The sequence below is a fragment of the Rhinolophus ferrumequinum genome, chromosome 25 (assembly GCF_004115265.2).
Source record: "Rhinolophus ferrumequinum isolate MPI-CBG mRhiFer1 chromosome 25, mRhiFer1_v1.p, whole genome shotgun sequence".
Taxonomy (NCBI): domain Eukaryota; kingdom Metazoa; phylum Chordata; class Mammalia; order Chiroptera; family Rhinolophidae; genus Rhinolophus; species Rhinolophus ferrumequinum.
In genome coordinates this window covers 705,713-733,534 of record NC_046308.1, presented here as the reverse complement: position 1 = coordinate 733,534, position 27,822 = coordinate 705,713, and the positions used below count along the sequence as shown (strand labels likewise).

The 27,822-nt window shown below is 52.3% G+C and overlaps 1 protein-coding gene across 3 annotated transcripts in view; it reads left to right on the top strand.

Moving 5' to 3' along the window:
* The window catches only part of SFSWAP (splicing factor SWAP), a 66,240-nt gene extending 48,176 nt beyond the window's left edge, over positions 1 to 18,064 (top strand). For 2 of the 3 annotated variants that reach the window (XM_033097732.1, XM_033097734.1), the window contains 5 exons: positions 1,365 to 1,630; positions 8,216 to 8,335; positions 16,607 to 16,762; positions 17,405 to 17,477; positions 17,736 to 18,064. In XM_033097732.1, coding sequence (XP_032953623.1) covers positions 1,365 to 1,630; positions 8,216 to 8,335; positions 16,607 to 16,762; positions 17,405 to 17,477; positions 17,736 to 17,801 — 681 coding nt within the window. In that variant the 3' untranslated portion in view covers positions 17,802 to 18,064. The remainder of the gene's footprint in view (positions 1 to 1,364; positions 1,631 to 8,215; positions 8,336 to 16,606; positions 16,763 to 17,404; positions 17,478 to 17,735) is intronic. The other variant, XM_033097733.1, reaches the window with a different exon arrangement.
* Positions 18,065 to 27,822: the final 9,758 nt, after the last annotated feature.

Here is a 27,822-nt window from a genome sequence, read left to right as displayed (position 1 = left end):
GAGGGAGGAACGGAGGCTTTTTTCCTTGTGACAGTGTTTTTTTAAAGGTCAAAAAGGAACCTTTTAGTTTAGGCCTTCTTTAAAAATTGTTTTTAGAGTGATACATTCATTCATAAAAACCATAGGCTGGAGGTTTGAGGAATTTCTTTTTCAGTAGAAAGGCACAATTTTTTTTTTTGATATCTCCATTTTTAATTTATTAAAAACCATGTTCATAGCACAGTCCAAGAATGCCACACAGCAGTGGTTTGCTGCTCTTGGTCAAACAGAGCATGTCAGAAAACAAAACAAAAAAGTTTTAAATGGTTAATGGTTTTCTGGTTAATAGTTAATTTCTCTGAAATTTCTGTAAAGCCAATCATCACCATTTAAATCTTTGTTTCAGAGTAGTAAACATTTCAGAAATATAATAAGTATCTACCCAAAATCACACTTCTCTGAAATGCAATTAAAAGCTGTACAGCAGAAACAAAAATATTTTTCTAGAATGAACATTATTTAGCATTTTTAAATAATATTAAAGGAGTTTTCAAGTGAACATAATATTTAGATTTTCATTTCTATTACCAGATTGGGTCTCTAGTAGTTCGAATCTGACATTGGTAACAGGAGGAATGATCGTTATAAAAGTTAATGAACTTCAATGTTAACACAGCCAGTGTACTTTTCTAGCATAGTGCTTGCTTTATCGAAGAAGTGGTGTCCAGTCAGTACCAAAAATTATTAAAAGTGAGGCTAGATAGTTCAAATTAGTTGGTTAATTTCGTTCATACCCAAGTTGTTTTAAACCTAGTTTTCATCATTTGATTACTTAATATTTCTAATTAGCTTGCTCTATTTCTCTCAAAATCAGTACGTGAAATATAAACTGAACTCTGTTTCACTGACGTCATTAAAACATGTCAAATGTGGTTAAATCTTGTATTCGGTCCTTCCAGATAATGTACGTGTTCATTATAAATGCAGAACAGCTGCACCGTGAGTTACACATCCTACCCATTTCACCTAGATGTTGACATGCTGCAAGTCAAATTTAAAACTTTTGCATGGTTAGGAAGTTCTTACGTATTTCCCTGTCTCAGAAAGAAAGAGGGGCGGAAAGGCACAATTATTTATGAAGGAGCAAGCCTGGCTCTTTCTCTAACACAGTGGCCTTTCATGGAATCCAGACTCTGCGGGGAGAGATCGTTGTTCCCTTGAGATGCCGGGGCGATGTCGTCAGAGCCGCACAGAGACGCAGTCCCCCCCTAAGAGATGCGGGTGCATTGCCGGTGTGATGTCGGCCCCAGCGCTGAAGTTTGATACCTGTGCATTGTTCACTGTCCTGTTTTCCGTGTTAACCCCGACGTTTGGCTCTGTTCCAGGAAACCGGTGCCGTGGCCTCTCCCCTACTGAGTGGAGGCCGGCCTCTGCCCACTTTAGACCTTAAGCCCCCCGAAGGGCCCTCGAGCAAGAGCAGAGACCCGCCCAGAGAAGAGGAGAAGGAGAAGAAGAAGAAGAAGCACAAAAAACGGTCCCGGACAAGGTCGCGCTCTCCCAAGTACCATTCGTCGTCCAAGTCCAGGTCCAGATCCCACTCGAAGGCAAAGCACTGTCTTCCCACTGCCTATCGGACCGCGCGGCGCTCCAGGTGCGTGGGCAGGGCGGCCGCCGGCGGGGCTGGGCGGGGCTCGCTGGTCCGGCCAGTAGCCGGGCGGGCGGGCGTGCGTTTGGGCTGGCCGGCGGGTGTGCTTGCGTGCGTGTGTGCGTGCGGGCTGGCGGGCGTGCATGCCTGCGTGCGTTTGGGCTGGCAGGCGGGCGTGCGTGCGTGTGTGCGTGCGGGCTGGCGGGCTGGCAGGCGTCCATGCGTGCGTGCGTCCTATACTTGAAAGCTTATGAACCACTACCAGGTTTTCTAAAGATAGGCTTATTTAAATTTTAACAGGTGTTGGGAGCGGGCCTAGCACATTCACTGCGTGTGGAAAAGTCTCGCGGTGGGGGCTCCTTTGTTGTTGGAATGAGGGGACGTTCCCATCCCAGTTCCTTCTGAATGTGTAAATGTCAGAACAGCAGAAACCTTTGCCACTCGGCACTTCCGCACCTGTTAGCTTGGTCCAAAAGTAGTTGCGGTTTAAAAGGCTAAAAATTAATTGCAGAAGCCACAATTACTTTTGCACCAGCCTAATACAAGTGCATGGAAGGAAGGAAATGGCAATGCAAACCTGCTTTCTCAGCTGATTTGCCTCCAGACGGCCCGCTCAGAGTCAGCGTTTAGCCAAAAGCCTTGTTTGCAGGAGCCAGTTTTTGAGAAAGCAGCGTAACATTTCCAGCAACAGAAATCATAAACGGGAAAGTCTTCAAGGGCCGCAGAATTCACTACTTAGTAAAGCAGGTCTTTGTTGTTTAAGTAACTGGCTTGCAGGAGGGTCAGAAAAGCACATTTCTAGTCCCAAGGCTTGCGTCATGCTTTTGAGGTTCCCTCACACGTGTGCATTGGTTCTTGGTTTCTCACACAGCACCTGTGTCCTCCTAACCTCACTTCTGTAGCTGGTGTGGTTCTCTCCTTGTTATGTTTAGATTGTACTTGGACACGTCTGCCTCTGTGAGTAAAGTTTCTCATTGGAAAACTTTCTTATGGCATTACACGGTGGAAAGAGGTAATAGAGGCCTGTACAGGCCCTCTGGGAATAACACGCCTAGTAATTCTTCCCGGTTGTCCTTTATCATGGGGCTCAGACAAGAGAAAGTGTGAGTCATTCCTAAACCCCGGTCTGGGGGCCTGTAACTGGAAAGGCCACTCCTACCATCTCTTTAGTGTGAAAAATGGGTTTCACTTTAATGCGGAGTGTTTGGCAAACACAGTGGATGCCAAAATGTGTCCCATCTGTTCAGCTGTAAGAAACAGTGATGTCATGGTCGCACACTTCCCAGGTGGCTCCATCCGGAACTGGGAGTGTTCCTGTCACACTGGAGTCTGAAGTTTCCAGGTTTTACGGGCTTTCTACTGCTTGTCTATAATAGAGCAAGTCATCTTATGTATTATTGTAACACTTTTAAATTACTTTTTAGTTTAGAATAGGTTTAGAATTACATGTTTTATATACAGATATATTTTACATTTTTCAATTTTATTTTATTTTCTACTTAAACATAGTTGGTGTACAATGTTACGTTAGTTATATTAGTCTCAGGTGTACAGTATAGTGACTCAACATTTTTATACCTTAAAATGTGATCACTGCACTAATTCTAGTCATCATCTGTCACCATGCAAAAAAATCACAATATTTTTTTTCATTTTGATCATTTTATTTTTTTCTCTTAAAAAAATTTTATGACGATATACAACATTGTTAGTTTCGGGGGTACACCATAGTTATTCAACAATAGATCTAAAGAAGTGACCACCATGAGCCTAGTAACCATCTGACACCGTACGTTATTACAATATTGTGAAATATATTCCCTATACTATACTTTACATCCCCATGACTTATTTATTTTATAACTGGAAATTTGAACCTCTTATTCCCCTTCGCCTTCCCCCATTTTTTTAAGTTTTTCAGTTAACAGTTGACATTCAGTATTGTTTTACATCAGTTTCAGGAGTACAGCATAGTGGTTAGACAGACATTTATATAATTTACAGTGATTCCCCCAATAAGTCTAGCACCCACCTGGCACCATACATGGTTATTACAATATTACTAATTATATTCCCTGTGCTGTACTTTACACCCCATGACTATTTTGTAACTGCCAATTTGTACTTAATCCCTTCACCTTTTTCACCCATTCCCCCAATCCCCCTCCCATCTGGTGACCCATCAGTTTATTCTCTGTATTATTTTATGTTATCTTTATATATACAGTGCTGACAAGTAGCAGAAGCAAAATCCTAATGCTAGTTTATAAGTTTTAGTTAAAAGAAAACATTAAAATTTTTCTGACACAGATGCGTTCTGCTGGCAGACTACCAATTTGACCTCAGTGTGATCTACAGTTAAAATATTGTACGACAACAGAGCTGAGTATTTTCCTAACTCGCAAAACAATCTTTTTATCTCACTAGCTGAGGTCGCACCTACGTGATACTTTCAGTTGAATTTAGTTACATTGGCTGACTTTTAAGTTCCCTAAATAAGTCATATCTTTGGTGTCTGATTTCACAGTTTAGATAAAATGTCAAGGCAAAATAGAACTTTATAAAATTTTAAAAATAATGTTATGAAACAAAACCTTCAAAGCGTTAGTTGTCCGGGAAGTTTTGCCTTGAAAGTGTGAGGATAATGGTCCTTGAAAGCAGATCCCGTCTGGGCTCAGGGCCTGAGGCGGGTGGAGGTCTGGGGCGGGGAGACCAGCTGTCCTGGGGTCTTGGGGCCCTGGGGACATAAGTCAGGTGACAGAATGCTTCCTGCCTGGGCTCTGTTTCTGAAAAGCACAAGTCTGCTTTACTTGCTAATTTTCCTGCGTGTTTTCTAAGCTGGTCGCCCACCTGCCCCTTCAGCCTGAGCCCCGCCAGCACTGGTGATGTCCAGGAGTCCACATGGGTTTAGACCGCAGGTTACAGAAAGCGAGAGCTCAGAGCGCTCAGTGGTGTGAATTGTTGAAGTGTCCACGATGGTTACATGTTAACCAAAGCCGTGACGTTGATAATGACACTACTGTTGTCGTTTTCTGATAGAATAACCCATTACAGACGTAGTGTCTACACAGGGCTGAGCAGACTTGATTCTCAGCCTTAATAGATTGTTTTAACAGATTGTTTTAAAACAGGGGTGTCCAAACTGCGGCCCGCGGGCCAACTGTGGCCGGCAATCCATTGTTAATTGGCCCGCAGCAAATTCCAAAAATATATTCAGTTTACTTAAATAAACCAGGTGAGGCAATACGTACTTCACCTCGAGTGAGTGGCCCGGCTGTGTGTGTATTTTACCGCATATGGCCCTTGGTGAAAAACGTTGAAAAAGTTTGGACACCCCTGTTTTAAAAAGACCCCTGCCAGCTCCAAGTAAAACGCACACTTGTTAAGATTGCTGCCTGTGGTAGGGAGGGTACTACCGTTGAAATATATTTCCTTTATATATTAAATTACTAAAATCCTATATAAAGTGTAGGCAGGATTAGAAAGCCCTTTCACGTCGTAAGTAACTGTCGTGTTACTGTGGAATGTTGCTGTGGTTGGGGTCCCGTGTGTGTCAATTATAGGTGACTGGATCTGCACCTATAATGTGGTGAAATCGCCATAGAAAGATCGTGACTTCAAAATCAGCAGTTGCTTCTCAGAAAGTGTAGGGATTACAATGGGGGGTGTTCAGTGTCTCATAAGTCAGCTGTGACTAAAGCATGAGACTTGTTTCCGCTGTTGTTTTCTATTTTTATGTCACATCAGGCTCTTTGCCACAATGGATTGAAGAAATACTCGTGCAATTTATTTACTGCCTAAAATTTAAATTTAGTTCTAATGGGTTAGGTATTTTTAACTAAACTTACAAGACTGAAACTTGAAATGAACTTTAGTTTTAAGACTTGATAATCTCACTTTGGGGGGAGTTGTTTCATTGGTTGGAAGTGTCTGAGTGCGGGGAGTTCTAGGGAGAATTTGCATCCCGCCGTTTAAGGTTTGGGGAGTTGACATGGTCAGGAATGCTACTTCCTGTGAGTTAGCTCCCCCAGAAGCTCCCTGGCGGGCGGTCGGGGGTGTTAGTGTGACTTTTCTAACAGTTGTTTAACATTCACAAAGGACACAGGCACGCAAACAGGGAGCCATATTTTAGTGTGAAACTTGTGACTCCTTATATTTTTCCCTGTGATAAACTATATAGCAATCCACTGAAGGTGAGTGATTTAATCTCCTGGTCCTGTTCCTTTCAGGAGGGATTGGGGTACTTGCTGGTCCCATGGGGTGACGTTCAGCCTGCTGGTGTGGCCAGCTGTTCTCTGATCTGTGAAAACCCAGGCCATCTGCACTGACAGCACGCAGGAGACAGCTGGCCCCTTAGCAAGTTCAGGTGATTCGTAGGTCAGGTTTGGTCCACAGCCTGAACTTGAGCAGAACCGAAACCGGGCGGCTCTTGGCTGCTCAGGCTGGTTGGTTCCCCGGGTCACCTCTTCCCTTTGTTTTGTTGTGACAAGACCTTTGAGTCGTGAGCCAGTGCGGAGGTGAAAGGGTTGTGTGTGGGTGAAGAGGCTTTTCTAAGTGGCACCGTCATTCAGATAAAAGTCTCCGTATGCCGTTATTTGAAAGGAAACGGTTGTGATGATTCAAGAACAAAATATCTGAGTTGCTTAATGCTCACAAAGGTGTAATTCAGGTGATTCGCCGTCTTTTGGGGAAGGCCTCTATTCCCATTGTGCAGGGCGTTTCCACACCTCGTGGGGTTCCCGTTTCCTGCGCTGTCACGGTGGCTGTAGTGCGAGCCTAACCGACAGAATGAAAGCCGTAGAGCTTCTTTAATAAAACAGAACCTAAGTATTACCTGACAGACCTTACTGCCCCCAATTCAGAGGTGGGCTTCTCCTCAAATAAGTAGAAATCATGAATAGCCACTGCAAATGGTATATTTCAGAGTTATGAATTTGCAGGCATTAAAAACTAAGTTATTTTTCCTGATTATGGATTTATTGTAGAATTCTACGCTGAAGCATTCCATAGGAGCTGTAGCTCTGAGGAAGCGGAGCTTTTTTCAGGGTTCTAGTCTCACCCAGCCCGGCACATTTTATTCTGAATGTGAAGTGTGTGTGTCTGTATCACAGCCCCACAGCTTCCCCAGGGATCCTGAGCCCGGAACCCTGTCAGAGCAGCTGGTCAGTGGCACAGCAGTAGAGCCAGACAGCTACCGGCAGCTTCAACCAGGGACAGATTCGAGTCCTTGAGCGCTTTTGAGGGAAAACCTGGTAAAATGTCAAGGTATCTGGCTGACCTCACCTTTGTAATCTGCTGTGCAAATCCTAGGAAAGGTGAGGGTGGGGGTGGGGGATGGAAAACCATTTGATAAGCTGAAGAGCATTTGTGCTAGAGAACAGAGAAGACCCTAAGGCTGGTGACAGTCTGCCCTGGGGCAGGTGCATTCCACTGCTGTGACATTTTTCCGGGTTTTCTCTGTGACACAAGGGTGGAATGTGATTATAAGCCATCTTTGGAACAACAGTAAGTGCTGTTTTTTGTGTTTTATTGTAATTAAAATGATTCAGTGTAGAATTTTTTTAATGGCAAAATCAAACTGCTCTTTATATTGTTTTTGAATGGGTTGTCATAGAAACACAACAAAAAGAAGGGTTTTTTCCCCCGGATTTCTTCTTATTGCAGGTCTTCCCAAAAAAGTAATTTCACTGAATGAACAAAAAACTGAAATAAGAGTCCTAAAGCCATCGTTAAGGGACCCCCTGCTGAGCACCTCGACCCCCAGTGGGTGTGGGTCTCAGGTTGGGCGTCTGGGTGCTGGCCGTCCATGGGCTTGGTCTCCGTGTGGATTGTGTCACTGCAGGACCAGGATGAGTCTTTCCCCAGGCACGTGGGAAGAAAGAATGAAATATGAATGGATGCTTTGCATTCAAGAAGTGTCATCAGCTTCAGTTACTTAGCCCACACCATCCTGAGAGCGGCACGACTGAGCTGCGCGGGCTTTGGGCTTCGGGCTTCATGTCGAGAGGCTGCAGCCTATTTGCACTTATTCCTGCTCCGAGGCCAGAGGTTCATGTGAGGAAGAGAGATGGGCCTCTGGCTTCACCACGTTTCAGTGTCTTCCGGAGCCAGTGTCAGAACACGGAGAAACCACTCGCTTGGGTTTCATTGCCTTTCCTTACCTGATTTTGATAGAAATATCCATGACCTGAGGATTCTTCAGGGTCATAAAATGGTCAAAGGCAAGAGGCAGGGAGAAGCAGCAGGGCTGAGTCAGCTGTCAGCTCGTGAGCAGACCCGGGGGCGGGGAGATGTGGCCGCTCTGACCGTTAGGACCAGCAGCACCACTCGGGCGCAGAACAAGCTGTGCACGGGTTCAAGTTCAGCGTCGGTGCGGCAGGTGCTCTGGGATGGGAGCAAGAAGCGTCTGCCTCTGAGCCGGACTCAGTGCTGTGGGCAGAGTGGTGAGGCCAGGGCGTGGGCCCCCCAAAGCACAGACAGGGTGGCCGTCACCTGCACACCAAGCCTGGGTCTGGTCACTGTGTTGGCGGTCGCACCAGCTGTCGCACCAGCCAGCCAGCAGGACTGAAAGGCATGTCTTCCTCTGCCCAGGTCACGGTCCCCTCGAAGAAGAGCTCACTCTCCCGAGAGACGGAGGGAAGAAAGAAGTGTCCCCACCGCCTACCGGATGAGCAACAGCCCTGGCGTCAGCAGGAAGCGGACCCGGTCCAGGTAGGCGTCCGTGCCAGAGTGCATTTTGGAGCTTGGCCTGCGTTTCTAAAACAGGCTGCATGTAGGTTGTCAGGGAAACTGCTGTGTTGGCAAACTTTGGGCGCCCTTCGTGCCTCTCCATCACCGCTGGGCCTGACTTGGACTCTCCCACCCTGAGGTCGGTGCCGTGGGCCAGTCCCACTAGGCTCTTGTCCCCAAGTCCCAGCTGTCCCTCTGGACCCAGACAGACACTTACCCTTTACCTATAGACACGGAAGGAGGTGTGGGGACAGTGACAAGGAAAATGAGAAATTCGAGTCTGAGGAAATCGCAGTGGGAGGCTAACCAGGCCGTGGCTGCAGCTCCCAGGCTCGGCCACAGAGTCCTGTGGGGCCTGAGAGCAGGGAGAGCGTCTGTCCCCCGACTCCCTGACCACGAGGAGAGACCTGTCTTAGATGACGAGAGCGAGGGCGGTAGGCTCCCGTGTCTGATATGTAGAATCCACAGCCGTGGCACCTGGTCCGGGCCTCTGACACTCAGCAAGCAGGGTCTCCAGCTCTCCATCCCAGGGGCCGGACCCTAGGGTATGGCAGGGGCTGACCACTCCCTGGAACCCCGGGCGGCATTGCGAACGTGAGCAGACATGTCGGGCCACCTGTGCCTCTCTGGGGCCTGTCAGGACCCCAAATCGGAGAGGAAGCGTAGTATTGGACAGTGGCTTCTGTTGGTGCCATCGAGGCCGAGCGGTGCTGTTTGGGATCTGTCCTGTCCATTGTGGGTGGTGCCACCTGAATGCTTTGCATCACTTGGCTTGCGTGTTGTCATTATCCCCAAAATGAGGGGTTCTTGTTTTTGTGTCCCCACACGGGAGTGGATGCAGCCGCCGGCTCTGCTGGTGGACAGGGAGCATCATGGCACTGGTAACCGAGGTGCCATGAAGGGCAGGTACAGCCGTGCACCACAGTCTGTTTCCTAACACGGGGGGTGAGGGCCCTCGATTCCAGCTCCTTCCAGAGGACAGGTCCTGAATTGCCAGTGTAAAGATCACTGCACATCCACGAAGACGCGAGTGGAACAGCCTCAGAGCTGCCCTCTGTCATTTGAGCAGGAGCAGCTCTGACAGGCGTGTCTGATGCAAAATGTTCCCGCAGTCTGGCTGGTCACGTGATAGCTCCATTAATTGTTAAAATGTGGTCTCTTTTTCTTAAAACAGAAAAATCAGCAAAGAAGCTGTAAAGCTGAGAGGTGTCAGCAAAGGCTTCGTGTGCAAACTCACTGTCTGTATATGAGTTATATTCTGGGCCTTAGTGATTCTCCACTAAGCACATGTGACCATTCCAGCATAATGGGAACAGTGAAGTCCTTTTTAAATTTTATTCCTGAAACAAGTCATGTATAACATTTGAAATTCATCATCACCTTGTGTATGTAAAGGGCACGGTCTAAAATTAATTCCTTGGAGGAAAAGACCTCTTCTGACAAGAGTTCTTGCTTTGCCCTCAAATGCACCTTTGTGTTAAAAGAGACATCGTGGGAGGAGACGCGATTACGTTAGGATTTGTCAAGACCTGTCTTGCCTGGAACTTTAAAAAGTCGCGCAAAAGCAGTGAAGATGTGTTTCTTGCAGCGCAAGCTGCCTGTTCTGACGGGTGGGTCACAGCTGGGAGACGTGCGGGGCTGTGAGCTGCTGGTTGGTGGGGACCCAGTGCTGGGAACACACGTGCAGCCACGGTTGCCTCGTGATCTGGATGAGAGACCTGGAGCTGTGTAGGCCAGAATATTCTGGTTGCAGCCAGACTTGGACCAACAGTAGTCAGTGAGCCACGGGTCTCTGCTTTATGGTGGGGCGGGTGACACGTTCCTCCACCCGTCCCTTTCTCCCTCTCCGACCACCCAGACCAAGGGGAGGCACCTCCTGCCAAGCCTGAAGGATCGTTTTCTGCGAGCAGATCACTGCGTGCTGCTTTCACTGACTTATTTTGAGATTTTTCTAACTTGACTATTGAAAAACAATACAGTGAATGCCAGTGTGCATGGAACCTCCAGCACGATTCAACAGTTTGCTTTCCTCTGTGTTCTTCCCGCCCGCCCCCCACCCCCCTGTGTATTTCGTGACCTCGACAAATCGGGCCAGCTGTTTTATAGAGGGTCCAGCAGTCTGGATTCGTCTCACTGTGTCTTCGTGGCCAGGTTGACGGTGACTGTTTGGGGCAGGAAGAATGTTAGGGGAGCTGGAGACGCATGATGTCCATTTGGCCATCACCAGTGGCGCTGAGTCTGGCTCTTTGGTTCAGGCTGCATCCGTGCGTAGTACTGCCTGTTCCACATCGACTAACATGATGTGGGTCGGTGCCCTGAGCCAGTGTGACCGTCCTGCTGCCAGCAGCTTCCTCTTGTCATCTTAGCATCCCTGATGTCTGTGTCAGCTGGCCTGGTCGTGGCTTTCTCATCCTGCCCTTTTTTGTCTAAAGAGGACGACACCCTTTGTTTTAGCCTCACTGTGGACTGTGGTGCGGGGGAGTGTTTTTATTTGTTGTGCAGTAATCATCGCCGTTATTACCGTGTGTGATGGTGACATGGTGTCACATTGGGTCCCGTTGTTCTTTGGGCACAAGACCTTCCAGGCTCAGCCGGTCCTTCCCCACCCCCGCCCCTGGATCAGCCTTTTCTCCAGCAAACCTGGCTCCCTCAGTGAGTGTTTGCAAATCGAGATCTGGGTATATTGAGCATTTTTGAAGAGTGAAATTCGTAAAACTGTTGGGCCAAACTGTAGGACAGCACATGTCAGTAGGTATACTGGTTATTCCATCACAGTGAAAATAGGTGATGCTTCGGGTTGGCCATCCAGGCCCTGCACTCAGCCCTGCACTCTGCTCATGACGCGGTGTTTGCTGAGTGACAGATGGCAACACCCAGTTGTCTCACAGCTCTTACCTTCACGTGAACTGTTAGTTCACAGCCGACTTTGATCGCTGAAGGATGCATGTCAGGGTTCCCCAGAGTAACCACTGAAGAAATAGCTAAGAAGCCAACGGAGGATGTAGAATAGAACCGTAAAAATGCTTTATAATTCAAAAGAGGGCAGAAAAGTGGGAGGGGAGGAAAAGAACACTCGGGCAACTGGAGAACAGTGGACTTCATGCTGCCTGTACGCTTCATCACGTTAGAAGGCAGCGCTTCTAGGCTGCGGCCAACAGCAAAACCTGAAACTGCTGCTCAGGAGAGACACTGTAAATGTAAATACACGGCTGCCAGGCAGTCCTTGTGAGAAGGCAGCTGGCAGGGCTCCCCTAACGGGCCGTGTAGACTCAGTGTGCTAGAGAAAAGGAGGGCCATCTCATGCTGACAGAGAGGTCCCTTCTTCATGAGGATGTGGTTTCTAAATGTGCACGTGGGGGGAAAGAGCTTGAACGTATTTGAAGCACAGAGGCAAAGCACTAAGGGAACAGGTACAACAGAACAGCGTGGATACCAAAAACGTGAGCAGCTGTGAACCAGCTGAACCCACCACCTACAGCTGAAGAATGCATTTTCATCAGGTGCACGGGCACCTGTCCCCAAGCCAGAGCAAGCCCTGTGCCTGTCAATGTCTCCGTGAGTTCCAGAAGACTCAAGTGGTACAGAGCGTGTTCCCTCACCACGAGGCAGTGAGTGTAGCAGTCTATGAAAAGATACCTGGAAAACCCCCAAGTGTTTGAAAGTCAGCACGTCTCAAATTACCCATGGGTCAAAGAAGGAATCATGAGAAAATAGAAAATATTTTGAAATTAATGGTAATGAAAATGTAACATTTTCAAATCTGTGGGAGGAGCTGTACTTAGAAGGAACTTAGTAGCTTTAAATGTTTATATTAGAAAAGAAGAAAAGTCTGAAAACAATGACCTACTCTTCTATCTTAAGAAGCTACAAAGAGAACAAATTAAACCCAAAGTAAGTAGAAGCAAGGAAATAATAAAGATCAGATCAGAAATCAACAGAAAACAGACTGAGGAAAATGGTAAAACCAAAAGATGGTTCTTTGAAAATGATCAAAAAGTTGATAAGTCTTTGTTTAGATTGACCAAGAATGAAGCGCCCTACAGACATTAAAAGGCTGATGGAAATAAATCGTATTCCAGTTAACTTGACAACTTAGGTGCAATGGACAAATTCCTTGAAAGAAGCAGCAAACTGAGAGCAGAAGAACTCTGAATAGCTTCATACCTGCTAAAGAAATTGGATTTATTTATAATGTAAAAGCTTCCCACAAAACTCCGGGCACAGATGGCTTTCATCTGTAAATTCTAACACCATTCAAAAAAGACGGGACACCAGTCTTTTATAGACACTTGGAAGAAAACAGGAGAGAACACTTCCCAGCTCACCCGTGAGACCGTCATAACTGACTCCTGAAGCAGATGGGCAACGTGTGTGGGATCTACACGCATGTGCACACGTGTACTTCCACAGACTGATTCTCTCAAGAACATAGACGCAAAAATCCTTAATGAAACATTAGCTGGTTTGAGTCCAGCAATTTGTTAAAAGGGCAGTACGTCCTTGACCAAGTGGGATTTACCTCAGAATGCAAGGTTCTTTGGTAATCAAAAACCAGTCATTGTAATTCACTGTATTCACAGAGTACGTGGAGAAAATCATGTGACATCTCAATAGATACAGGAAAACAATTCATCGCTCATTCATTAAAAGGAGAAAAGGGGGCACTCGCTTGGCAAAGGGGACTAGAAGGAAACTTCCTCCATCTAACGAAGGGCATGTTTGAGAATCCTATAGCTCACACCACTCTCGTGGGTGAAAGACTGAATGTTTTTCCCTGAGATCAGAAACAAGGCAGAATTCACAGCCAAGACAGTAAGGCAAAAAAGAAAGAAAACGCAAAAAATTGGAAAGGAAAAAAGAAACTGTCTTTTTACATAGTTGTGTAAAATCTAAAGGAATCTCTACGTTTATTTCTCTGTACTAACTTAAAACAACTGAAAAAAATGAAGTTAAAAAGCAATAAATACCATTCATACCAGTATCAAAGAAAACAAATGATTCAGAGGTAAATGTAAAGAACTATGTGCAAGACCTGTGTGCACTGAAAACCACAAAACGCTTCTGAGAAAGTTTTCAGAAACTGAAATAAATGGAGAGCGTGTCCCTGTTCGTGGATTGGAAGGCTTGGCTTGCAGACTGGTGCTCTCCCGGCCACCATCCCCACGGGCGCCTCATAGAAATTGGCAAGCTGGCCCCTGTCACCTGTGTGCAAATGCTAAGCCCCCAGACGGGCCTGAACAGCCCTGAGAAAGATTGAAGTGGAAGGGCTTTCACTACCGATTCCAGACTTCCTGGAAAGCCGCCGTAAGAAGACTGCGTCGTGCGCCTTCAAAAGGCAAAGGTGCCAAAGCAGCTCAGTGAGGAAAGTGTTGGGTTGAGCACGGCTCCCCCGAGCAGCTGGATGTCAGCACGCAGGCAGTGGCCTGCGCCCGTCACAGAGTTAACTCAAGACGGATCAAAGACCTCAGTGTGGGAATGGCAAGCCTTCAGCTTCACAGAAAACAAGGAGAATGTGTTCTGACCTCAGGTGGCAGAGATTCCTGAGGACGTAGAAAACCCCACCATAGAAGGAAAAAAGAACAAATTTGACTCCGTTGAAATGTAAAACTTCACTCAAAAGGCAGTTAAGAAAGTGAACACACCTGCCCCAGCCTGGGTGGAACATGTGCAATAATCTGACTAAAAGGGGGCAGGTGACTGGAAAGAGACTTCATGAAAGAACGTATCTGATTGGCCAGTGAAACCAGTGAATGAAAAGGTGCTGGCAGCGCCAGTCACTTCCAGGGAGATGCAGGTAAAGCCACAGCATGTGCCCCATGACTGACGAAAAGGGCTGAAAACAAACATGGCAGACGTTACTGAGTGTTGGCTGGACCGCGGAAACGTGGCTGGTGGGACGTAGAACGGTCGGACCATGGGGGACCGTCCAGGCAAACTCGTCCTGCCCGTGACCCAGCTCTGACAGTCCTGGGACTAACCACAGAAACATTTAGCCAGAGAAGCCGCTTACTCTGTAATCGCCACGAGCTGGACACAAGCTGACTGTCTGCTAACAGGAGAAAGCGTGAACAGACAGGCTAGATTCATACAGTGGGACATGGCTCAGCAGCGAAAAGAAACAGATTGCTGATTCTGCCAACGTCGTGGAAGAGTCTCAGAGACGATGCGTTGAGCAGAGAAGCCAGACGCAGAGAGTGATGGTGCGTGGTTCCATTTTTATGGAGTTCCGTCGTAGCAGTCAGAGCAGTGGTCAGCCACCTGTGAGGGTGGGGACGCGGCTCGGTGACTGGGATGGTGGCACGTTGCCGTGTGAGGTTTGAAGTTCAGTGGCATTCCAGTCCCGTGATGGCATCGCGCGCCATCCCTCCTGGGACGAGAATCGTGCCGTTGTCCCTCGTCTCCTGGCTGCAGACGCTCCCGCCCGTTAGTCACTTAGCGTGCTCAGCATTTCTAAGTAGCATTGCTAAGCATTTTAGTCACATACTTAGAAAGTTTTGTCACATGAGATCAAATTGTACTAAAATTGAACCTGATTTACAGTTAAGGATGTAATCTGCCTTTAATTAATTCACGTAGGCAGCCACAGAAACTTAAGTTTAGGGCTTGAATCATTTCGGACTACGTCACATGCTACTAAATAATTTATTTGCTGCTTTCTTGGAAATCCTAGTGCACATTCCCAGACATAGAAATTGCACAGACCTTTTGCGGTTTAGGGCACAGGCCTGTTGCATGCAGTTCCCACACCCTCGGATCCGGGGTTTATGGATTACCCGTCAGGCCACCTGCTTGCGGCCTCAGCTCACCAGGGGCTCCACTTCCCGCAGCTGAATGTCAGTTGCCAAGCCGCCATCACCTCGGCCAGATCCTCTTATTAGTCAGGCAGAGCTGGGAAGCCCCGTGCCTAGCGTGCCGGAGTGCCAGAGTGCTGTATTGGTGCCAGCAGTCTGTGCCCGGGAGCAGTGCCAGGGAGCTGGACTGAAACGCCAGGGCCGCGTCAGCTACCCAGGGCCGACCCTGCCAGAGGGTGGCTGGTGGACCTTGTGAGAGGCGTCCACTCCGGGCCTTGGGCACTGACGGGGTACTGGAGATGTGCAGTGGGTGCAGCACCCTGCAGGGAGGACACAGGAGCTGCCCAGATGGGCGCGGGGCAGGATCCACACCCAGGTGACAGCTGCGCTGGCCTGGGGGTCAGTGGGCACATGGACCGGGCTGAGGACCCTGAGCCATGCAGGTGGTGACCCAGGATGTCTGTGTTTAGAGCAGGAACAGCAAGGCAGGAGCCGTTAGCGAGATGTGTCACCCCGCCTTACATCGGCACATCGGCGGTGTGGGCAAACCAGGGAGGGGTCTGATGGTGTCTTCCAGAGTGCACTTCCTATCCCCTGGCTCAGGGGACACGTCCAGGGGGCCATCCTACAGCATGACGCAGCAAGACACAGCCTGGGGGAGAGAACAGCAAAGCTGAGAAACCAGTTAATGATGATGTAGCCTCCCACACCAGCAGCCGCGGCTCCGTGGTGGGCGGCGGGCTCTGGGCGGCATTTCTGAAAGGCAAGGAGGAAGTTGCCCACTCTCAGCGGAGCCTGGAGGGGCCGAGAGCCAGAGAGCTCGGTGCCGCCTGGGCCACACGTAGCATTTACGCCTACCAGTCTCCTCTTCCTGTTTGGTGTTTGCTAGGGGAGTGGAGGGAGGGCCGAAGGCAGGGGTGGAATGGAGTTCAGTGTCTGGAATGGAGAAGCTGAGGCTTGGGTGGCCCAGGCAGGACAGGGATGGGTTGAGCCCATGCAGCCCAGGTCTGTAAGGGCAGAAGGGACTGGAGACACTTGTGGTGGGGATTTGTCAGGCCTTGGTGACGTGTCAGGGGGAGGCGCAGGCAGCAGGCAGAGTGGGGCTGCTCCGTGAGGTGGCCGTGGAGGTGGGTGGGAGAGCAGGCCCCAGCCAGGGTGACATGCTGGCACTCGGAGTCCACAGGAGTGGACAGCACGTGGGTGCTTTTCTCGGGCATTTTAAGTACAAAGTTCTGGTCGTGTTTGAAGCCTTGGCTTAGAGCCGTCCTGCAGAGAACCCCGTGTCCACTGACTGATGCGTGACTCTTGCTTGCCGTGTTCCATCAGTTGGAAGGTAAAGTATGGTGCAGCTTTGGTGAGGAGGGAAGCATGTGGAACCTGCAAGTGGCCGTGCTGGGCTGTGGGGAGTGCCCGGACCCCCAGGCTGGCGCTGCGCCTCTGCCTAAACCCGCTTTTCTTCCAGAAGCCCACATGAGAAGAAGAAGAAGAGGCGCTCCCGGTCGCGAACCAAGCCCAAGGCCGGGTCGCGGTCAGTGTCCCCGAGCAAGCAGGCCACACACCGGCACTCGGCCAGCATCTCTCCCATGGAGAGTCGGGGCTCCAGCCAGGAGCGCTCCAGGTAACCCTCCTGACCGCCGGTGCCTGCTCCCCACATCCTCCTCCTCAGTGACTCGGGCGTCAGGAGGCAGAGGGCAGACAGTGGGGGTGCCCGGGGCGCAGCCAGGCCTGGGGAGCCGCGACTGGAAACAGAGGCCTCCTCCTTACCCCCAGCAAAGGCAGGCAGAATGGCCTGGGCCCCCTGGGATCCACAGATGCTGAGTAGTGGGGGCATGCCCCCTCTGTTCATGTTCACCAGTGTGACAGCAGTTCTCAGCCCCGACGATGCCCCGGGGTGGGAGGGGCCCACAGCTGGGGGGCAGGCACTGGGGGTCCACTGTGACACATCACTCACTCCAAGCCTCAAAAAGCAGTGGCTGGACTTCACACTTTCTGACTGAACAAGCCGCGGCGATGTCTGTGGCCACCCTGATGGTCACACAGTCAGCCTGTTCAGCACATAGACGCAGGTGTCCCCATTTTTGTGACAGTGGCTCTCCATCGACTGGCCGCCCGTGGTTGTCAGGACGCACATGCCAGACCGTTCCCCCCGCATGGACCCCCCCCCAGGCCTGGGCTGGGGTCAGGAGTGTCGTGTGGGGGTCACTCTTGGTTGTAATGTTTTGAAGTATTTTTGGGCCCCTGAACTCGCTCTCTGTCTTAGGGGAGTTTCTCAGGAAAAAGACGGTCAGATCTCCTCAGCAATCGTCTCTTCTGTCCAGAGTAAGATAACCCAGGTAAGATGGGGTCTCTCCCTCTTTTTATAAAGGGCCAGTTTCTACATCCCGTGTCACCTCGTCAGTACTGACGGGTGTCCTGGGCTGGTCACCCAGAGGGCCAGGGGTGTCGGCGCCACCCCGGGTCAGCTGGTCCTGGAACCAGGGAGCCTGTTGCGGGCCCAGCGTGGGGAGGTCTGGAACGGAACCCTGTGCCACACACCTGCTGCCCCGTGTCTCAGCGGGAGCTCATGGAAACCCGTGTCTGTCCTTGCACAGGACCTCATGGCCAAAGTCAGAGCGATGCTCGCAGCTTCCAAAAACATGCAGACCAGTGCCTCCTGAGACGCAGCAGCCAGCGTCTGCGGGCGTGCGGCCCGGGCCCCGGCAGGCCGAGGAGCTTGGCTCTGCAGGGACCCCCACGGGGCGCCGTCCAGAGTCTCCCCTGGGATGTCCTTGGACAATTGGTGGGTTTTGTAAATTAATTTTAGATGACATTTTCAGCTTAAGATTTTTGACCAGCAGTCTCTTACCTGTATATTTGTAAATAATATCATGTTTCTGTGAAATGTATTATCAAATAAAATGAGAGGAAAACACCTTTTCTAGCTAGCCACTGTGACCAGTTTCCTCCTTGTGTGGCTTCTGAGTTTTTACTGCTCGTCGTCTGTCATTGGGCTAACACCGTGTCGTGTGGACAGCGGTTTGGTCCCCTGCCACCTGCCTGCCTGCCCGGCTGCTCTGGCACCACTCTGGGGCACAGTGCACAGTCCTCTCAGCCCGGGCACAGTGGGACAGACTGGTGGCCTGAGGACAGCCATCAGCGCCTAGGACGTCCTCAGGAGTTCCCCCACGGTCCTTCCTGTTCCCCTGAGCGGCCTGAGGTGACCTCTGAAAATGGTTCGCTATTCACTTGACCCAGAGAACCCCACACAATCATGTAAATCAAGAGGTTGAAATCTACGTATTCATTGTAAGAACACTCGTGAAACTGCCCAGGCCGTCAAGCGTATGCATATCCAAGAAACCACGACGTATCTGAAGGGTGTCACGTTACAGGAGCAAGTGTGCCAGTCCATCGGCACAATGGTGGAGTTGGGAGGTGTGCCCAGGCCACACAGTGGGGCTGGACGCAGGGTCGGTGGCCCGAAGAGTGCAGACTTTTTACTAATGCAGAGAGTGATGCTGCACGTACGGTGTAGATGCAGACACTGTGCTCACTGAGCCCAGCCAAGGTGAACAAAGCTCCCAAGAGGCAGCGCGGGACTTAGAGAGCTCGCAGGCGGTTGGCACATACGTGAGCTCCCCGCCACCCCGAGGGGGTCCTCGGTGAGAAAGAGCAAGGTGTACCTAAACCGGAAGAGGAGGCTGCACAGAAGAAAAAGATCTCCCAGAAAAAACTGAAGCAACAAAAACTTATGGCCCGGGAGTGAATTCAGCATAAAATAAATGCTAATCAAAGTAAAAGAACAAAAAAAAATGCACCGCTCCCCCGCTGACTCCTGAGCACGGAATGAGCCTTTTGACCCCCTGCCGGCTTCGGCCTGGTGATGACATGCAGGGGTGCCATGTCGCTGGGTCTCCGGAGAGCACAGCCTGGGCAGTGCCCGGCCCGTTTTATGTAGGACAGCAGAGGTGGGGACATGCGTGTCCACGTGTGACGTCAGCCGTGCCGTCCCTGTAGACTGAAGGTTCTACACAGCTCCCTCCCACGTCAGAGGCCGTTTTCAGTTCTGCTGATTTGCCAAACCAGAAATGGAACTACCAAGTTTTCCTTTTCGTAAAGTAGACCCCTTCCTGGAGCCCCTGGGAACTGGGCGGGCGGGTGGAGGAGTCGGGTGGCCCCGGGAGGGTGGGAGCCGAGAGGTGGTCCTGGCCAAGGGTGCAGAGCAGAGCGTGAGAAGGGTCTGCCCTCACCCACTCGCAGTGCTGCCTGCTGCTGTACGTGCAGCTCTGCACGTGGCCTCGTGCTCACCTGTGAGACGCTGCCACGTCAGCACTTAGGGACCTACCTCGCCCTCTCCAACGACCGTCATCATCCACTCGACAAAGGCCTGGAGCACAAACCACACGCCTGCCTGTCACAGGCGTCCTCAAGCAGCCACACTCAGTGCCCTGCCGCTCGATGGTACCTGACTCAGTCCACAGGTCCCAGGAGAGCCAGCTGCATTGTGTCCTCGGGCAGCTCGTCTTGGCACACAGGTGCCTGAGGCTGCGGAATGAACCCCTGGCCGGGGAAGCACTGGGTCACAAGGTGGGGAGCTTTTAACCGTTCTACGCAGGGCCTCACCTGGCAGTGGTCCAGAGCCCCGCGGCCCCTCACCAGGGCGGCAGGTGCCACACACCCACTGCTGAGTCAGACCAAGCTCGCCTTGTAATTCCATCTCTTCATGAGAGATCAGCAGCTGCCTTCGTACTTCAAAACCCACTTGTGTTTCTTTTTGCAAGCTGACCTGGCCCTGTGGCTGTTTGTACCACTGAATTTCTTACTGTGTGTAAACACTCTACCCAGTAACGAAATTTGCCCTTTCTGTATCATTCATTTGATAAATTGTCACTTTTTTTTTTACGTTGTTTATAGTTGGTTTTTACATGCAAAAGTTGCTTTTTTATGTAGTTGTTCCTTTCTTTCATGGTTTCTGGGACTTGCGTCTTCAGACAAGCGTGCGTGGGAAGACAAGCGTGCGTGGCGGTGGTGACTCCATTCTGCCCATGGGCCACAGTTGGCTTAGGCTGTGGCTCCACTGAGGAGTGGGCTGCGAGCTAGAACCGCGAGTCCTGAGGGGAACCAGCGCCAGCACCACACACTGGAGGCCACAGAACGCGGTGGGTGGGATCCCTGAGGATCCAGCTCGTCCCTCAGGAGCAGAGCGGCTCCGGGGTGAACGGGCAGCGCTGCCAGTGCAGTCTGTCGAGTCCCAGCTAATGTGTCAGACGTTCTGTTTGCAGCCACTGGCGCCGGGTGACGCATTAGCAGGACAGGCAGAGCGCTCACCGTCGAGGACAAGGCGTAAATTTGGTGTTTGGAGACCATGTCACCACCACGGGAAAGGGAGGTTGGGCCCCACAACCCTGTGGAATTCTGGGTGGTCAGTGCTGGGCCAGGGAGGTGCCCAGCCCACCGTCTGCCGACTCTGGGTCCATGTCAGCTGCCAGCCCCTCGGGGAATGCAGCACACTTGACTTTTTGCAACTAAAAATGCTGGGAAATCGAACTTCTCACTCACTGTGTGTGTGTGACACGCTCATCATTGCACACTACGTGTGGGCCTCTCCCGCAGATCTGGCCTCCTGTTACACACTGGATGTGCCCGTGTCCTCACCTGTACAGCATTTGGTAAAGAGTCCTTCCCTGTTAAAAGGATTCTTTCCTTGTACCTCGCCATCGTGATCAGCTCTAAGGCTCGTAAAATGCGCTAACCCCATTGTTCCGAGGCCGGCTGTTTTGGCTGTTGCGTCAGAAATCGTTGACCTAAGTGTCTCTGGAGCCCGAGCGGTGTTGCTCAGACCGGTGCCCTGCTCACTCTCAGATGTGACCTGTGTGCCAATCATTAAACATCCATGACCTCAGGCGACCTGGGGGCCCAGCTCCTCTGCCAGATTCCGGGAACAGACGGGAGCTGCCGGGAGGGCACCTCACACCGGCTGGCTGGAGGGCCCCCCACGGACTTCCCAGGGCGTTTTCAGCCATGCTGGGGGTTTGCGCTGAATAAGTGATTCATTCACATGGTAGACTGTTACTTTCTGCGCGTCCTTCCAGGTTCCTTGTCACAAACACAGACAGATACAAGTAACCGCCCCCTCCGGCCCAGCCCACGGGGCAGGTGCCTGCTCACCACATCTGTAACCGCAGTGACTGTTCACATGTGCAGAAAGAGCACATGTTTTCTTTGTAATGAACGTTTTTAGAATTACACAAAAGTTACGAAGATGGTAGAGAAAGTGCTCATCTGCCAGCAGTCACCTAACATTAGGGGGGACATGTTGACCCAGGGCCACATGTCTTTCTGACCAGGGAGGCACCAGGACAACACCCACACAGAGCTCCCAGACCTGGCTTCTAACTCCACTCACCAGAAAAAGGAGTGGCTTATGGGGGGGGGGGGGGGCTGGGAGCATGTCGCAGGGCCAGAAAGGAAGGGCATGTGTCAAAAACAAATCTTGAGGGGACCCAGGAGCCAATGAAAGAGTCCCTTTGGCCAAAGCTGGGACACACTGAGCATCAGAGTCACAAGTCACGTGTTGGGCTGTAACCCAAAGTACGAAGTATCCGTGAGCTCATGCTGATACAGATAAATGATTGATCAGTAAAACCGGCAAAGACACGCCCCCTCGCAGAAGGGTCCCACTTCCTGTGTGCAGTCCCCCACGCCACCCTCCACAGCTGGAGCAGGACGCCCACTCCACACGTGTGGGCTGTGCAGGGAATTCCTTCTGAAGAGGACGGCGTGGAAAGGGGGAGCTGGTATCTGTGCAGCGGAGAACCCGACAGACAGGCCTCGGCCAGGTGACCAAGGTCAACAGCAACAGTGACGAGTCGTGTTGACAGCAGGTCCCTGGACAAGATGGGGTGAGAGGGACAGTTCACCTTTGCAAACCCATCACCCCACTGTGACCGAGAGAAACTCAGGCACATCCCAGCAGAGCGACACCCTGCAAACACCTGACTGGGCTCCTCCCAAGGTCAAGGTCATCGAACAAGGAAGGTCTGAGAAACTGTCAGAGCCAAAATAATCCAAGGAGACACGAAGACTGCATGTAGAGTGGTCCCTAGCTGGGGTCCGTAGGGAAGACGGGAAATCTGATACAGTGTGACTCTAGTGAGCAGGAATGTACCACGGTGGGTGCATCATGGTGACACACGCAAGATGTTAATAATAGAGGAAAGTGGGTGTGAGGTACGTGGGAACTTTCTATACTTTTCTGTCAATGCAAAACTTGTAATTTTTAAAGTTTATTTTTTAAAAAAAACCTTAGAACGGTACCTTCGTCAGCTGTGACGTTGGCGTGCCTGTGTTTGTGTGGTCAGCATGGAGGATGGGAGCATGGTGACACGCAGGTCACATATGGTTGTGTGGCGGGGTCCCTAGCGGACGCCTGGGGGCACCCTGTCCCTCTGTGAGCCTGCCGTCCGAGCGAGCGCGGTGTCTGTCCCGTGATGGTTAGCAGGTGACGTCCTCCACAGCCAAGAGCTGCAGCCAGGAAGTGAAGTGTACAGAGGAAGTCTCTGTTGACTTTCATAAGCCCAGGTGTTCAGATTATTTCCGTTTTCCATTATTTGTAATGAACTTGTTCAGAATGAGCCCCCTGGGATGAGGACATTTCTGTTGTACAGAAATCGTGACGAAGCCCAGGTGTCTGGCTGGGGCTTCGCCGCCATGGAGTCGGGCACGGTGGGGCGGGAGGAGGCGAAGCGGGGTTTGGGCCACGGGGTTGCCGGCTTGTGGTTCCCCCGCCGGGATGTCCAGGAAGGAGGTGGTGCCAGAGGACACCGGCCAGCAGCGTGTCGCTGGTCACGGAGCACCCAATTGAGGAAAGCCAGCTGGGGATGACGCATGCCGAGTAGAGAGTGGGACCGAGACCCGTCTGGGGCAGAACAGCAAGACCCCGTACTCGAGGAGTGACCGTGGGGAACAGGTGAGGGCTAGATGGCAGGTGGCGAAACTGCTGCAGGGAAGACAAGCAGGTGTGGTGAGAGCCCGGTGCTCTGTAGAGAGGGCAGATGGGAGACGTCTCTGTGGAGGTGACAGGGACAGAGACCCACGGGAAGGAAGGAGGGGAGTGGCCTGGAGGAAGGCAGGGGGTGCCCGTGTCCTGGGCGTCCGTCCCAACCACCACTAACGGGCTGGAGACAAAAGAGATTGTCCTCTACTCTGGAAGCCAGGGGTCCGAGGTCCCGTGTCGCAGGGCTGTGTCCTCTGGGGACTCTGCTCCTGCCACCCCAGCTCCCATGCCACCGGCCACCTCCTCTGCCCCTCCTCTCCTTTTCCCCGGACACTGGTCATTGTCGGGCCCCGGGTGATCCAGGATGGGCCGATCTCCACATCCTCGGATCTGCTCCCATCTGGGTGACCTTTCCTCCCGGTGAGCTCAGATTCTGAGGGACATGAAGGTGGGGAGACAACATCCTCCCAGCTGCAGGGGTTGTCAAGAGCACGCTCGGCTCCCAGGAGGCGCGGCCCGTCGCGTGCAGAGAGAGCCACAACCAACAGCAGGGCTTCCCCGTGCCCCACCGGAAGTGGCACTCGCATTGCTCTCAACGTGAGTGTGATGGGGCGTGTGGCAGGAGGACACGCTGTCTAGGCACGCTGCTCCGCTAAGTTGGACACCAACACCACAGGACAAGCAGCGTCAGCTCCGTGCTACGAGGACACGGGTGCAGGCTTTTGTTCAGCCTGTCCGCAAACGGGCGCTTTGCGCAGCCGCGAGGCAGTGGGGCCCGGGGCAGCGGTCAGGCCGGCTCTCGCAAGCCCTGCGGTCGACCCGGGGGCCCGTGTGGCCTCCTCACTCCCCGTCAACGTGCGCAGTTCAGTGGTTCTTCCTATCGTGATAGAGTTGTGCAGCACCTCTGTCGAATTCCAGAACGTTCCCATCACCCCAAAACAGACCACCTACTCGTTCCCCGTTGCCCCTTCTCCTCCCCCAGGCCCTAGCCACCACCTGTCTGCTTCCTGTCTGTGGGTTTGCTTCTGGGGACCGTTCCACGCAGTGTTTTCAGGGCTCTTCACTCCAGGGCGTGTGTCCCGGCTCCCTTTTCAGGGCTGAGTGATGCGCTGCTGGGTGTGTACACCACGTTCTGCGTATCCATTCGTCAGGGGGGACACTGGCTTGTTTCCACTTTTGGCCATCGGGACTCATGCTGCTCTGGACACTCCTGTAAGCTGTGTGGACGCAGGTTGTCAGCGTCAGCCCCTTTCAGCAGGGGAGCCACTCAGCACCTGCACGTGGGTGGTGGGGAGAACGCACGGGGTTTGGTCTGTGTGCCGAGATCAGGCCCCGAGTGAAGGACTTTGACAAGCCTGGGGGTCAGGGGCATGCACCCTTCTGGCACCTGCACCCCAGTTTTCCTCTGGAGAGGCGCCCCTCCCACACAGCCCACGTGGGAGGTCAGCCTGGAGTGCTCAGGCCACCTCCTTCGGGACAATGCGGCCCAGGAAGGAGAAGCTAAGCCCAGGGGGCTCGGACCCCTAATCCGTGTGCTGGGTCCTGACCCCAGGACCTCAGGCTGTGACTGTCATTAGAGGTGGGCTTTCACAGAGGTGATTAAGGTAAAAAGGGGTCATCTGATTGTCTCCCTGCTCTGCTGACAGGGCTCAGCGGGACAGTTGTCAGGGTCCCTGCACCACCTCACATGGTGGCTGGCGCTACACCGACTCCTCGGCTCCTCACCCACGAGGTGCCCTGCGCGGGGAAGATGCCAAGGCGCGGCGAGACCAGCGGGGCTCCTCAGCCTCTCCTCCTGCTTCCCGTGTCCCATACTCCGCACACTTGTCTCGCCCACGGCCCCCGTGGTGTCAGCCCCACAGGGTCCCTGACTGCCAGTGTGAGCAGGTCGGCCTTCTGCACCGCACGTGCCGCGCTCCTGTTGTCACCTTTACTGACTCTCAGTGACAGCAAACCAGGAACTGCTCTCCTGCTGAGAACGTGGGACAGTGCGAAGCTGAAAGCCTTGGCCCCACCACATCCTGATGGCTGCCAGTCCTCTGCCGGGACCCTGAGCGAGCAGAGGATCCCGGCGACAGTGACTTAGGAGATAGCTGTCCCCAAGGACCGGCGGGGCAGCGGGACCGGGCAGGGGAGGTTCTGCTGCGAGGGCCGGCGTCCGGGGCCGTGCCGGGCACATGCGGGGACCAGGAGCACGTCCCTCAGGGGCCAGGGACAAGCTCGGGCCTGGGCTGCCCTGCCCGCCCTCTCCCTGGAGGTCATCGCCTCGTGCTTTAGTGAGTTTCCTCCAGACCTTTTCCTCTGCTTGCACGTGCACGCGTGTGCCCACACACACACATGCACACGTGCATACGTGCGCCCACACACACACCCACATGGCCCAGCAAAGCTGCAGCCCACGTCCTCCCAGCTTAGCCAACCCAGCCTTCAGAGTCTAAGAGCTGAAGTCACAGCCCAGGGCCGTCTCTCACTGGAGAATGTGGGCCGTGTGTCTACCCCTGAACCAAGCATGTGGCCGGGGGACAGAAATGAGACATTGGCCCAACCTGGGTTCTGTGCTCCAAGGGCTGATGGGGGACAAAAGGGGATTTTTCTAAAGGAAACGAGGTGCTGACGTCAGAGAAAGGGCGAGTGGAAGGCAGGCGAGCCTGGATCGAGGGGATCAGAAGAGAGGATGCAGGTACATGACTGTGTGGGCACATGTGGCGAGTGTGAAAATACAATTCTTTGTGGATTTTTTCAGCCTAGCTACTCATGACTTGTTTTGTCACTCAGTAATGTCTGCGTAGCCTGTTGGCCTGTCTGGATCTAGTCCCTTCTCTTTGACTTCAGTGCAGTGTCCACCTCCTTGGTGTATCCCAGTGGGGTCCGCCCAGGCAGCCACCAGCCTGCATAGCACCCTGTGGTTTAGAAAAAGGGCCCATTTCTCCAATGGGACATGGCCCCCCTCCAGGAGTCACAGATGGGCCAACAGGTGCAGGTGGGACTCCCACGCTCACCCAGGTCCTTGATCACAGCCAGCACCGCTGTCCACATGGCCGCGGTGTAGCCGGTGAGCCTGGATGGCATTTGGGCAGTTTCTGTTTTTCCCATTCCATCCTGCATTAGCCTTCTTGTGAGAAGATGAGAGTGTTTTTCTAGGGCAGACACCAAGAATGGTGGGCCATCGAAAATGCATGTTTTAAATTTTAATAGCTGCTCCCCGGTGGCCTTCCAGCGCGGCTGTACCAGCTGGCGCTCCCTGCAGTGGCACCGGAATCCTCACTTCCTACACCCTCCTGGGCACGTGACGATACACGACTTCTTCCGCGTCGCCCAGACGGGTGAAAAGTGGCCTCATCGCTGCTTGGCTTCTGGCCATGTTCAAATGCCAGAATTCAGTGACTTGGACAGATTACAGCAGCCGGGGTGTCACACAGCCCCATCCATGAGGCGACACAGCCCCACATCCTGGGTTCCGCACTGCTCACCAGCCACCAGCTCGCCTCTCTGGGGAGGGCCATGGCCTGTCTGTAGGCTCTTCCTGCTTGTGACCCTAGGACACTGTCGCAAGCCACTTCTCGCCATAGTCCCTCCTACAGCCCCTCAGCTAGTGTTCTCTCTCCGAGTCCTCAAATGCAGGCAGGAGCCTGTTACACAGTGGGGTCAACCGCTCAAGCTTCTGTTCTGAGCCCCTTGATCCAGCCCTGCCTGCCACCACTCTCCCTTACTCTGACGTCAGCACCTCCATTTCTCTCACCAATCCCCTTCCTCCCCATGCTCAGTGCAGGCAGCTTGCTCACTTCCATCCCCCAGCCATATGGTTGGTTCAGGGATGGACACGTGATCCACATCATCCAGTGACAGATGGGACAGTGGCTTGAGAAAGTCTGTCTGCAGCTGGCTCTGTAGAGCAGGAAGGATGTCGGGCTTAGGTGCCCTGTGCCGTCTTTGCTGCCATCTGGAGAAATCTTGCCTGAGGATGAAGCCCACACAGAGATGAAGAAAGAAACTATTCTGATCTCATCCTTGTGTGATTTGATCCAGCCTGGCCTGACAGCCGTCTGCTCTGGGATGTCCACATCAGTGAGCCCATAAACGTCCCTTCCTGAACTACAGCCAGTGAGGCTGGGTGTCTGCCACTGGCAGCCCAGTTGTTCTGATGCAATGGTGCAAACTTCACGATATGCCCGTGCAGGGTCACAGGGAGGCCAGGGTGCCTTGCTCCCCTTGGTCCGCATCTGTCAGATGATAGACTTCTGAAGCAGAAGCAGCATCTGCAGGCCAGGTGGCCCCGCAAGGGACAGGGACAGGGACAGGTCCACCACTTGGGGAGGGCAGTAGGAAGGAACCCATCCCTCAGCCCTGCAGACTGGGGGACGTGGGCTCAGTGGAAGTGCCTGGGCCTCAGTTTCCCTGTCTGTAGAATGGGACTTCAATCCCGAAATACCAGCTGTGACTAGGAGTGAGGGGCAGTGGAGGGGAAGCAGTCGGATGTAGCCAGGCAGGCACACAAAGCCGGTATGTGGGGCTTTTTGCCTTTGAACCTCGCAGGCCCCCACGCCCTGCCCAAGATCGTTTGGCTGTGACCTCCTGCAAGTTACTTAATTTCTCTGACCTCGGTTTCCTCGTTTGAAATGGGAATATTGTTTCTATCCCATAAGATGTTATGAGAAAAAATGAGATTATAGACGGGAGGCGCCCTGCACACACTAACTCTCAAC